General features: G+C 33.1%; 1 protein-coding gene across 1 annotated transcript; it reads right to left on the reverse strand.

The window, feature by feature from the left end:
* Positions 1–761: 761 nt before the first annotated feature.
* Smp_140980 (ectopic virus integration site, putative) lies at positions 762–12,856 on the reverse strand (the record flags this gene model as incomplete). The annotated part of the gene is made up of 3 exons (XM_018791738.1): positions 762–976; positions 11,788–12,098; positions 12,570–12,856. 3 exons carry the CDS (start codon positions 12,854–12,856, stop codon positions 762–764), a joined length of 813 nt encoding a protein of 270 aa, XP_018645153.1.
* Between the last annotated feature and the right edge of the window lie 432 nt (positions 12,857–13,288).

Consider the following 13,288-nt stretch of genomic DNA (forward strand, 5'->3'; position numbering starts at 1 on the left):
CGGAGGAGCTACAGGCGGAGTTTACCATATGAGCATCCATATATCGACTGTTGTGTATGCCACATAATTAGTATGTTGGAGTTTCTATAATTACAAAGTCTAACATTTGGTTAGTCCAGGTGTTTAGATGTGTCCAGGTGATGGTTTTGTCTTTCAGTTCAGCAATAAAGATGTCCATAATATGTAAGTTTCGTATTTCGCATAAGTTTATTAGTCTTAAGTCACTTGGTGATGTATCAGGTTCAAATTCTAAAGGATTTTCTATAATGTGAGGGTAAGAAATATGTAGATCTTGGAGTAACCTACAGTTAAAGTTACCTAATATTACTTTAGTGGTTTTATGTATGTTTAGGTCTTTGATTGTTTGTTTGAAAGTTAAATAGAACTGTTCTTTCTTATTGTCGCGATTGGAGGATTCAGTTGGGGCATAATATCCTACTAGAATAATGGTTTACTTGGTGGTTGTACGATACACTTTAATTGTAGCTATTCTGCCACTTATCTCAGTGAAGTCTGTTGCTCCTATTACTGTTTGTCTGTTGATGATGAATCCCACTTCATCGTTTCGGTAGTCGTTAATATAAGGATTTGAATTGTAGAATATAGTATTATTATCTTTATCAGTGGCTTTACGGGTCATACGCGTTTCTGTGATAACTATCATGTGATACGTTCAACTATATGTTCTACAATCCGATGGAGTTTGCTTTCTTTAGGGCAACCAGACATTCCAGAGGCCATATTTAAGATTTTTTTAGATTTTACAACATTTTTTGTTGTTTTACAGACTTAGTGGGTGTAATAAGGACAGGTGGTGACTTTCTCTGTGCACTATCTCCACATTTTATGATTGTACTGCGCTTCTGTGTATACTCTGTAGTCATTTTGGGAGTATCAGTTGAGTTGGATATTTGCTTGATAACTACCACCCGATATGCCGCTTGCGTTGATTCACAAGACTGAGTCTCATTGTTCACTAGGCGCGAAGTGGATGTGTTAGCCGAAATTTGCCTCCTATAGTGTATTAAATTTGATTATGCCCTAGCTATATTATACTGGTGTCATAAAAAGAACTTTCATGTAAGTAATATAAACCCATTTTGTGATCGGGAATTTTAAATATCACAGGTTGTGAGCAGCTAACCATAACCAACTGAACAAAAGCGAATTCATACTGTTCCACTCGAATCTTTGTTTTTAATTTCTTCAAGACTATAACGGGAAGTATATGTAAGAATAAATCTGGTTAGCATCAGTTGACGGAGGTGGTAGGTCTCTTCTCTTTGGCGTGCTTAAATATCTGGACTACCTGTTCCTAATATACATTTCAATAAGTTACCCAATTCTGTTTGTTTCGACAAGTCATTATGTCTATTTATCGAATAACCTAATCAGATACATTTATCGAAAGTCTACGACTTTCCGCTTTACAAAGTACAAAAATGTACTATCTGAAACATCGTGTTGACTGGGAGTATGCTCCGAAAAGAATGAAACTTAATCAGATGTCGATTCCTGAACCACTAACTTTCAAATGTCGATCACTAATTGGCAAGGTAGACTAACTTCAATTCCTACTAAGTCTAAACATAAACCTCATTGTGGATTATTCACAATTCAGGAATCCTGATGAAATGATTTACAGAAAGATTGTTTAGTGTCACTACATGTCTCCATTAGGTTATCTGTCGTCACTATAGAACAAACAATAAGAATGTGGTGGCGGCGACGGTGTATCTACATTTGCAAATGTGAAATGGTGGCCATGAAATTTTGCATGTTTTAAGTTTTCAAATAACTTTATCGAAGTTTTCTGACGTTTCGTGACTCGGTGTGAGCTATTTCTTTTGGTTATTTATTCTCTGAATAAGTGGGTTACACTGAGTAATGAAACGTCAGGAAATTTAATTTTTCTACTCATTGGGATATTACAAATACATTATTTATTTATAACAATCTACCAATGCTCAATTTATTCGAGATTATCAAATCAAAACTTGGTAATGATGCTAACATTATCGACTGCCTAACTTCAAGATGCCGTCCAAAATACTTGAACAAATACAATCATGTACATGCTACTAAGATTTACGTGACTACAGACTTCACGTAATCTACACTATATTTTCATGAATGAATTCACAGGACATGCTGTTACTGTATTTTATGGTTCTTTTTCAATTATATGTGACTCTAAATTTCCTTCACCGCTTGGTCACTAAAATGCAGTAGATCTTCCCACTCGTTTGGTTGCCCATTTAGACTTAGTTTTCATCAATGAGGTGTGTACATATGGGAAAACATCCAAAATATATAAAAACGTGTTGCGTACGACTATATGGGAGTCACTTACAGATGACTCATTGGGAAATACTTTTGGTGTTGACACTTGTCATATTAAATTATGTTTTGATATATACTGTACCACTAAAACCATTTTTGTAAGTTTTGATCGACCTACATCTCCACAAATAACACGATTACGGAGGGTTTTGAGAAGGTAAGAGGTATGTGCGATGGACATTTTCAGAATATACTTCCACTTTTGACTCTATTGCAAGACAATGTCTAATTAAAGAGTTAATCAGCGTGAACACTGACAGCCGGATTACCAACTGGTTATGTTCGTTTCTCTCTGGAAGGGACCAGTACACTGTGCTTGGAGGATAGTGTTCAACGCCACTACTTACTCATGATGTGCCACATGGAGCTATTCTCTCACCTATTATTTTCTCTTTATTTCTCTACATTATCTGTTATTCTCCATAAAAAGCACTTTTATTAAGTATATAGATGATCTCACAATATACATATCGATTTCTACTTTAAAGAATGAGTTCTTATCTCGTATTGAATGGTGGTCTGTTATTAATGGTCTCAAACTCCATCTTTCCAAATGTCAAACTGTTTTTCATTATTCTTTTACCGTAATTTTGAGAAAATACTTTACTGTGTTGCAGAGAGTACTGAAGGCGGTTAGCAGGGTGTGTGGAAAATCTGTCTAGGTCATTAATAATGTGATTCAGATATACATCTAAAGTCTTGCAAACCCTTTTGTAGGTGTTATGTTGTGCAATGCTAACCATCCACTTCATCCATTTCTTATTTTTTGTATATCTTCTGGTTGAGCTAGACGTCAATACATTAAAGTCTATGTACACAAGCAAATCTATAAAAGTTGTATAATACCTCTTACCTAGGAAATATATTATATGAAGAACAGGTTGTTAAAGTTGACTTAGTCAATAATTTTTTATTCTCTAATATGTTTTTAATTGAAAAAAAGTTTTAAAAATTTAAATCTTAGAAAAATATCAAATTACATGTAGTTTATTTAATTGATTTATGTATCTATGTATGCGGTCATCAGTTTCTTCCACTCCTTTTTTGTGAAATACCTTGTACCAAAGATATAATACTGAATTAGGCCATTAATAATAGTGTAAATAAAGATATAGCCTCTGCCAGGGAAGTCCTACTCACTGCCTTCTCACACCACGGGTGTTGTTTACGAAATTGAGAGGACGAAAAGCGAATGTCCGGTGCTTTAACCGGGTTCGTGGACACGGAAAGTCCACCTGGGGGAGTTGGAAAACCCTGATTCTTAACCTATGGTGCACATGCGCTCCAGGATCCTGATGGAACAAATGACGTATGAATCAATCGTTGCTCACCGGCTACCATGGGACTGCATCTCCTCACGATGCTCCACTGCCTTGTGGATCAGACCTTTAGGTCAAAGGCTACGGGTGTGGCCCCCTAAGAAAACCACCTGCTTCAGTCTGGGCACCTGGGCAGTATCACAGCCCTCACACAAATCGAATGAGATTTGTGTGGTGCATATATATCTGGTACCCCTTTGTACCAATATTTATGTGTTTAAATAAATAAATAAAATAAAGATCAGTATTCAAATAATATGTGAAATAATATACATTAGATGTGAGTAACGTTGTATGAATAGTAATGTAGTAATACCTCACCATATCATCGAATAATCACTGACTAATTAAGTCAGAAGTTGATCAAGGTAAAAGGAATGGATGAATATAATTCTTCTGGACGTAAAGCTACGGCCTTTTGATCCGAATAGCTAATAATTCAGTCGCTTGAAGGACTTTCAGTCTGATGGATTTGCTGTTAATACGATATATTACTTTAAATGACTGGTCTATGCTTGCTGTATGAACCATTTACACTAAATGAGCTAGAAATGAACTGTTAACAAATCTACCTACATCTATGCTTGAACGCACTGGGGGGTGCTCGCGATCACAAAAATATAAATTCCTAGAACACCTGCCAATATAACTTGTTCCACAAGAACATTAGAGTTGATAGATACAGAAAGAGATAGCTAGTTTAGTTAATTTACCTTTCAATTTCAAGATGACCAACGGACAAGTGGAAAACAATGATTGTTGTTTCCCTGCATTAAAATTGGTAATTTTGTTTTGAAATGAACTAAAGTTGTAAGTATTTCAAGTTTTTAAAACATTCACTCATGGAATACACGATACTTTAAATTGCTAACAGTTTCATGGGTGCACTATTTCTCAATTATTTATTGCACCGACCAAAATTTCAAGAATCTACTCTTTATATCTCTTGTGGTGATGTCTTCAGATAATCACCCTGTCCGTGGAGTTTACATATTAACCCTATTGGTCTTGTTTTGTCGTGCCTAAAATTTGTTGTCTTTTACTGAATACATTCACCGTGGTTGATAAGTAAAAAGTAGAAGATTGTGTTGAAGCTATATATATAGTAACAAATTCTAAGAACCCTTGTTACTGTCAGAATTTATTTACTCATTAGTATAAGATGAATCAGATTTCTCTATCTGATCAGTATACCATGAGATGTTTATACTGAGTTATAGCCTACGGGTAACATTTCTTTAGCAACTGTTTCGTAAATGTTATCATGATCAACCTTAACCAAATCGTTGAATTTGATTTGTTTTTCATTTGCATAAAACCCTTGTAAAAGGTTGTATTGACGGCGTTTTCAGTTGAACACAGATCATCGCTTGTTAGGAAATCATTTGTAAGAGAGATTCTCACAAATTGTTTAAGGTTTGCATAATTCCTTAGGAGACTATATTCTTGGTTTCGTTTTTCTGAGTTCTCTGCGTTTATAGTGCTCATCAGCATGCTGTATCAAACGCCCGTTGTCCTGTGAGTGTGAAATAATATACAAAATTGTATATTATACATTAAACTTATTCACAGTTTTCGTCAAATCAGCAATTTCAAAAGACGACTGTGTTAGGGTCTAACTACAGTGATACTAAGTCTTCTGCCCCATGTACCCACAGTTTCGTTTTATGATCAAGCTGCAGTTTCAAAAATTTTTATATTGTTAATTAAAACAATTTTGAAGTGCGAACAATATTGTTTTCAACTAGATCCTCGTCAGGCTTCATTTGAATATACATGAATATTTATATGCATTGATAAAATCGTTAAACCGATTAAGGCAGTTTATAAGTCATTGATAACAGTGGAATAGATTACATAAGTAATAAACAGTAAGTAGAAAGTTCAAATCGGTGGTGTGATGATAGGTGTACTAGTTGTGATAACAATAATAAGGGCTTGAATCAATGTTACACAATGGGAAATAGGTTAACGACTTTAAAAAATAGACACTGAATTGAGATTCATTAAAAATTATGAAATTACGCAATCAGAGGTCCTCAGATAATTGGACAGTGAAGAAAATAGGTTTAAAAAATAAATGAATAAATAGCGTGGGAAATAATAAACAAATCGTTTGAATTCACTTGGTGTTGTTTGTTTGAATCTTCCCATTGATGTTTTAGGACTGAAACTGGTCAGTCTCTTATTGGCATATGTGCATACTGTGCGTATTGCTCTATATGGCCTTAATTCACAAGCATTATAAGCAAAGATGGATAGTGGCTAGCAGTGGAATTCCAGGACGCTCGTTTCGTCTTATTTGTGATACGTCAGTTGGATGTAACTGTGTAGTGCGATGTCGAGTCGAGGACGGACTATGATCACCACTACAATTCGATTACGCGCCCAAAAACGACTTGGTTCCTTTGATAGCTCGTAAATCAGAAGGCTTTATTAATCCAGATCAAGTATATTTATTGGCGATCTCGTGGTATCGAAATAATACCGAGACGTGCCAAAGAGTACAGGCAAAATGAGCAGTGCGTGAGCAAGTTCGAACCAGACAAGGCGGAGAGCGAAACAAGAAGTGAAACTGATACAGTTAAACAAATATAGTAAAACAATCTCTGGTACAATTGGTTACAATAATAATAATTGTTTCTGTTATTCCAATCGTGTTCTTATCGAGACTGGCCGGTCACTACAACTGCATCACAGAGTTGATGTCCGCTCTTGGACTTGAACCCAGTACCTTTCACTTCAAACGCCATTGCGTTATCCACTTAGCTACTGAGTTCTGATAGCCACTCGCTTGTGCAGGTATATCCAGCTGACGAATACCAAATAGGACGAAACCTGCATCCTGGATTCCACTGCTAGCCACTGTCCATCTCTGCTTAATAACAAACCGTTTGTTGAGGCTAAATCAGTTGAGGAAGAAATGACTACGTTAAGAATTTCTTATGAATACACATTCAGTTGGTAATTTTTATTTATTGTTTATCAATGTAATCTATTCCACTGTCATCAATGACTTATAAACTGCCTTAATCGGTTTAATAATTTCATCTATGCATATAAATATTCATGTATATTCAAATGAAGCCTGATGAGGATCTAGTTGAAAACAATATTGTTCGCTTATACGTTATTCTAACCTATAATTGACAGAAACAAGACAGCACTGATCTGGGGGTGATAGATTTATATGAAGAGGTAAATATCCAAAAGTGGGAGTTCTAAGAAACGTATAGAGGCACTATTAAGTTCTTTGTGTTACACGCAATCAGAATGCTGTTTGGTTGCATGCCTTCGGTTCGTTTTAATGTGCTATCGCTTCTACGGGAGCAGAAGCTAAGACGATGGTGCCAAGACAGGAAAATTGAGTATAGGATCACTTACTATCCTATGTTTAAATATTGCTACTTAGATTCAGTTACATACGACTGATAATTCCCAATCAGGACAGCAGATGCATCCTGGGTTCGACAGCTGGCCAAATTTCACGTATACTTTATCTTGACAGCTGTGGATGGTCAAGACACTTTAATCTACCGTTACAAGAAAGACAAAAAGTCATTGTCATCAGTAACTCATAGGAACTGTGAAACCAGCGGAAACGAGGGAAAACTAGGTTTCTTTTTAATCTTGCTCTTCGGTGGTGTTCATACATGATCCTAGATGAGATTAAAAGCAGGATGTTTTCTGTAGTTATAATATTGTATAATGATTGATTACCACTGTAAGGACATTCAAATTGTTCAAACAATACTTGAAATATTCTCATGAAGAAAGTCTAATATGACAAAACCTCTTTCATTTGAAGGAAAGACTACTTGGAAAATCACTGCAAACCAACTATTGTGGGGTATAGTTAGAAAATAAAGAAAATGTTGAAAATGGAGGGACAAGTGTTAGGTTCGATTACCTGATTTCCTCTAAGTTTGACGTTTCGGAACGTGACTTACTGAATAGATAGAATACTTTTATGAGTTAATTCTGTTGGTGAATATATATAGCTGAGAAAGTTCTGGACTGGGTAATTTAAGCTCAGATCTCAGCCATCTATAGACGTAGAAAAAGTCTGACCTTATTTCCTCTGTAGATGTCCGCTTCTACAATAAAATAAACTTTGCTTATAACCTAAATTTATTTACCAACAATTAAGCTACTCACAAGTAGACAAATAAATCAATACAAATTTACCAAACTGCCTATATCAGGGATCGTATTTACTGTAAAGTTGTGTTGTGGAGGCACCAGTTAACTAGAAGCTCCAAATTCGTTCACTGACGAGTACTGACTATCACATATCCGAGATCTATAGGTTTATGACGATTGTCTCAAACTAACTGGCATTAAAAATTCTACATTCTGTATTCAACGTGCTGAGGAATAAAGAGGCCAGATATGAACAAGTTGATCATCTTAACCGAAATTTATTAAAGAAGTAATCATCATTAGTTAATATTCTTAGTACCAGACCTGTCCGTGGGTGTATGATTTAGACCAGTTATATCCTGAAGTCACTCCGAAAATCTTTGTAAACTATAGATGGAACCTGTTTTCTCGTAGGTTGGTTGAGATAAATTGTCCCATTCAGTGAACCATTTGGCAGTTCGTAACGCAAGGTCAAATCAACAGAATATAATCCATCATATCATTTTTATAATACATGTCAAGCTACGTATTTCTCAGGGACACCTAAATACTAAATGCAAAAGCGACAGCAAACGTAAAATAGCTTTCAGTCGAACTTTAACTACATCCCCAAAGACTTCTTAACCAGATCACAACAATTGGAAGGGCAAAAGAACGCAATTCTTTCCTCTCTTCAATTGACAGTGGAACCGAAAAAAACACTTTAGTGTTTGTGAGATTATTTATGGTGTTCTTAAGAATCAGCCATTTAGAAAAAGAGTTTATAGAGTTGAATTCCACTGCATGTACGGAGTTTAAAAAATTTTTAATAATAATCCTAAAAATGCGTTGGAGGCTGATTCCGGCTGAAATTTTTAAAAATGGTGTACGTACCAACAACTATACATTTCCTTTCTTTATTTCAAGGCTACTTTCACTGTTTAGATTCAATGAAGTTTAGTTTTAGTACTGCTTGTCAGGTATTTGAATCCTGAATTTAAATCATGATTCAACCTCATAAGAAGGTAGTGATTAATTCTTGAACTGATTAATCAGTTTTAATCATTTGATTCTATGGATTTTTACACAAGTTTAAATGATAATCATTAATTAAAAAATTATTTGGAAATCAAGGAAGATTTTGAGTAGTTGTTTTTAATTTCAGGCAATTCAACAGTGGATAACCACAACTACACATACCGTGACACATTCGATAGAATTAAGGAGTTGTAGATCTCATAGACGTTATAAAGTATTCAAGCCACTAATTCAAAATGAAATTTTTTTGAGTCATTTTATAATTTTCACTGATAGTTGCTTACTGTGACAAACGTAGTAGCAACTGAAGCTATTTTTATAACAATGTTCATGTTAAATTCATTTAGTACTGTTTGTTTGAATCTTCCCAACTGGTCAGTCTCTAATTGGCATATGTGCATACTGTGCGTATTGCTTCGATATAGCCTTAATTCACAAGCATGGTAAGCAGAGATGGTACATCCAGCTGACGAGTCCTAAATAGGACGAAACGCGCGTTCTGGATTCCACTGCTAACCACTATCCATCTCTGCTTACAATGTTCATGTTAGTTGTGAATCTCACTGAATCTTATAGTATATGATTATTTCAATAGTACCAGACATTCCAAACTATTTAATGATATAAACATTAATTTTTTTCTGGTGAGCGTCTTTTTTAGCGAGTTGGTTTTCTACGGTATGGGGTCGCTAACCTCATTCCCAACCCTCCTCCTTTACCTGGGCTTGGGGCCGGGGAGGAGCTACAGGCGGAGTTACTATAAACATTACAAGTTCATAAATCAATATTGAAAACTAGGTCGACTATTTTATAAATATGTATTTTAACTTCGTTAGTTAGTGGTTGAGAGAGATGAAAGATATCTTTTGTTCTATGACTATGGGAATTCCGTGAGTTTAAGCGTTGTCGATAGATTTCAATCCTGTCAATTACTAGACAGATAACATGAATGATACCGGATAACAGTCGTGCTGTGCCCCTAATTTAAGACAGTTACAAATGTGAACCATTTCGTTGGTATGAAAGTTGAGCATTTGGAAGGAGGACTGGTTTTGCGTTTGCTATACTGAGAAGCCACAAAGTAGGATGGAACAGTTGCCCAAAGTTCCCCAGTTTCCAATGATTATGTAGCTATAGTCAATTCGTAAGGTTAACTATCTGTAAGATTGGACGAACCTTCCTTTCAACTGAAAAATATTTTCCTCATCATTACATAGAGAATCATTCATTTAATTAATGTATAACAGTTTCTTCAGTCAACGGAACACTGTTTTACTCCAAATCTAACGTAAATATTTTCCACCAACTGCGTGATTCTTAATTCCTCTATGAAAAAATAGGTTTGGAAAACGGAAGTCTTGTGATGCTACAAATTCCCTTAGAAATATGATCAACTTTTCTGAAACTGTGAAGAGGGATTTCACTATGAGTAAGTGTCATTAGGATGATGAGTGAGAGCCACACACAACTAGTTATTGTTTGTTTTTGTATGAGGCGACTCAATGGAATTGGTACCCATAAGTGTTCATGGGATTTCATTCTCAAACTTCGGGCTTAACAAACACCACATATGTCGTTAAAATACTGAATTTAAATTTAATTATTCTTATTCCTGAAGTCATTCACTTTGCTAAAGCTTTATTTTTCATCACGAACTATATCCAATAGTTTTTAAGCTCATACTTACATTATCTGGATAATCAAACCATTGAGGTCGAATAATGTAATTTCATTGAAGTCGCCTATTCCTAAGCAACTAGATTAGTATTAAATTTACCCTCTCCTTCTTTACAGTAATAACATTTTTTTTTAGAATTTTCACAGGGCAAGCAATTCAACTGACATCTCAATTGATAACCCTCTCTGAGAATTTAATTAAATTTGCAAATTTTTCCAACTTAAAATACCCAACAAATTAACAACAACAACAACAACAATGATAAGGACATAAGAGAAATCAGATAGTCACAATTGTTAATGAGCTCTCACTAGGATGTAAACATGCGTACACAGACACACTTAGCCTATCATCATGTCAACAGAATGAATGTAATACAACTGATTGTTGCCGAAAGAAAGAAGGAAAGAAAGAAGAAATTTTGCTTTCCGGTAGTTATTTATTTATTTATCCATGTTATTTAAAGATGTGATAAATATAGGATACTTTTGTTTGATTGTTCGTTGGCTTGTCGTTTCTTTTTTGGGTTGATTGGTTGGTTGTTAATAACTACAGGATTATCTAAAGAGGAAAAAAAAACAACTTATCACCAACAATGTGAAGTCTTTTCCTTATCTTGTTATATATATGTATATACGTTTTCAAACTGTGTGTATATATTTGCATGTATATGACAGATAACAGACGATATACACTACACAGGGTGTATTATATGTAAAACAACTAAAGGAAGTGAGTACATCATCCGATTATTACTATTTTAACAACAATAACGGAAAAAAAGAAAGAAAAGAAGACAAGATATACATCATTGATTGATGAAATCAATCAAAACATCATGGTGATCAATGGTGATCAAAAAGAACATAAATGACTTGAAAATAAGAAACTATATCATATATATGTGAATGTATGTGTATATATATGATGAACACAAAGGGAATAACACAAATCATTCCCAGAAACTCAATTCCCATAAGTGGATGATAACTCAAGAAATTTCTAAAAACCAAAAGTTGAGTTTGAGAAAAAAGGTTACAAAATAACTAACAATAAAAGTATGAAATAAGAATATATATAGAGAGAGAAATGTCTGTTTGAATGATGGAGTGTAATAGGATAAACTCTGTTTTAATTATGGACATTCTACTGAATACAATATCATATTGTTCTATGGGAAAATTGTTATCACTATCGAAGACATGAAAAATGATTATGATGATGACCATGTCGGTGATAATAATGATTTATATTGATGTTGTTGTTGTTGTTGATGATGATATTTACTAATTAAATGATTTCGAATATGTCTTTCTAAATTAGCTCGTTGTCCAAAACGTTTTAAACAAATATTACAATGAAATGGTCTTTCTTTTTGATGTATATTACGTATATGACGTTGTAAATTAGAACTAATACTAAATGATCTTGGACAATGTATACATTTATATGGTTGTTCACCTGTATGTGTACGTATATGTCGAGTAAGATTAGCTGATCTAGGAAATAATTTACCACAATAATGACATGTATAACGTTCATGTTTTGATGTTAAATGATTTACACATGTTGATAATAATCCTTCTACTACATTAATACTATCTGTTGGTAATACATTATAAACATTTTTTAGTGTTTTATGTTTCTTATGAATATTCTTATTATTACTATTATTATTATTATTATTATTATTATTATTATCAATGTTCACTATGGTTTGTGATAATTTTGTTTTAATTGAACAATTTGAAGAGACATTATTTAAATCTTTATTTATTGTTGTATAAATATTCTTTCGTAAGGATAATGACAACCATTTATTATCATTATTATTATTATTATTATTATTTTTGTAGTTTAAATTTAAATTTGAATTTAATAATTTTAAATAATTTTTTGATTTTTCTAACATTTTTAAATAAATCGATATAAATTCAAATGGAATTAAATTATTATTATTATATTGATTATTATTATATTGATTATTATGATTATTATTTAAATTAATCAATTGATTATAATGTAAAAATGTATCATTTTTATTATTTTGATTTAGTTGCCTTGGTAACAATAAATCATTATTATTAATTATTGGGGAAAATTTAATTGTTTTATGATTATGTAACATAATAAATGTTAATAATTGTTCAGGTGGTGGTATAGTTAATAATGGTAAATTATATAAATCAGTTATTGATTTTAATTGATTTTTTTTAAATGTATAAAACATTTGTAATTTATCTAAATTTGATTTCATTTGTTCAATAAAAGATGAATTTGATAAATAGAATGAATGTTTATCATTATTATTATGATTATTGAATTGTGTTGTTTTAATTGGTATCGATGTTGTCATGGTTAAATTTGATTCATTTGAAATTGATGAATGATAAGATAAATCTAATGGTAAAGGTTGAAGTAATTGATCATCAATTAAAGTTTTATTGATTTCTTCTGTAACCATGTGTACTATTTTTATTCAGAATGTTTGTATAATGTAGAAGATAAGTGAATGGAAATCAGTAATATTGTTATTCTATAAATGTTATATAAAAGAAAGAAAAAAAACATGAATGATTCTCATATATGATATTCAGTTAAATAGTATATAAACATTATAAAATTAAAATGAGAAGGGGTTTTGTGAAGATTTCAGTATTTTTTTTCATAGTTGAAATTATTAGTCAATTGAAGCTAGACAATCGTGGAAAACCTGGAAGCACTGTACTGCCGTTTCATCATATTGTGGGACTTCTCAGCAGTGCGCATGACTGACTTCAAGAGCTAT

Source organism: Schistosoma mansoni, assembly GCF_000237925.1.
Source record: "Schistosoma mansoni, WGS project CABG00000000 data, chromosome 1 unplaced supercontig 0094, strain Puerto Rico, whole genome shotgun sequence".
NCBI lineage: Eukaryota > Metazoa > Platyhelminthes > Trematoda > Strigeidida > Schistosomatidae > Schistosoma > Schistosoma mansoni.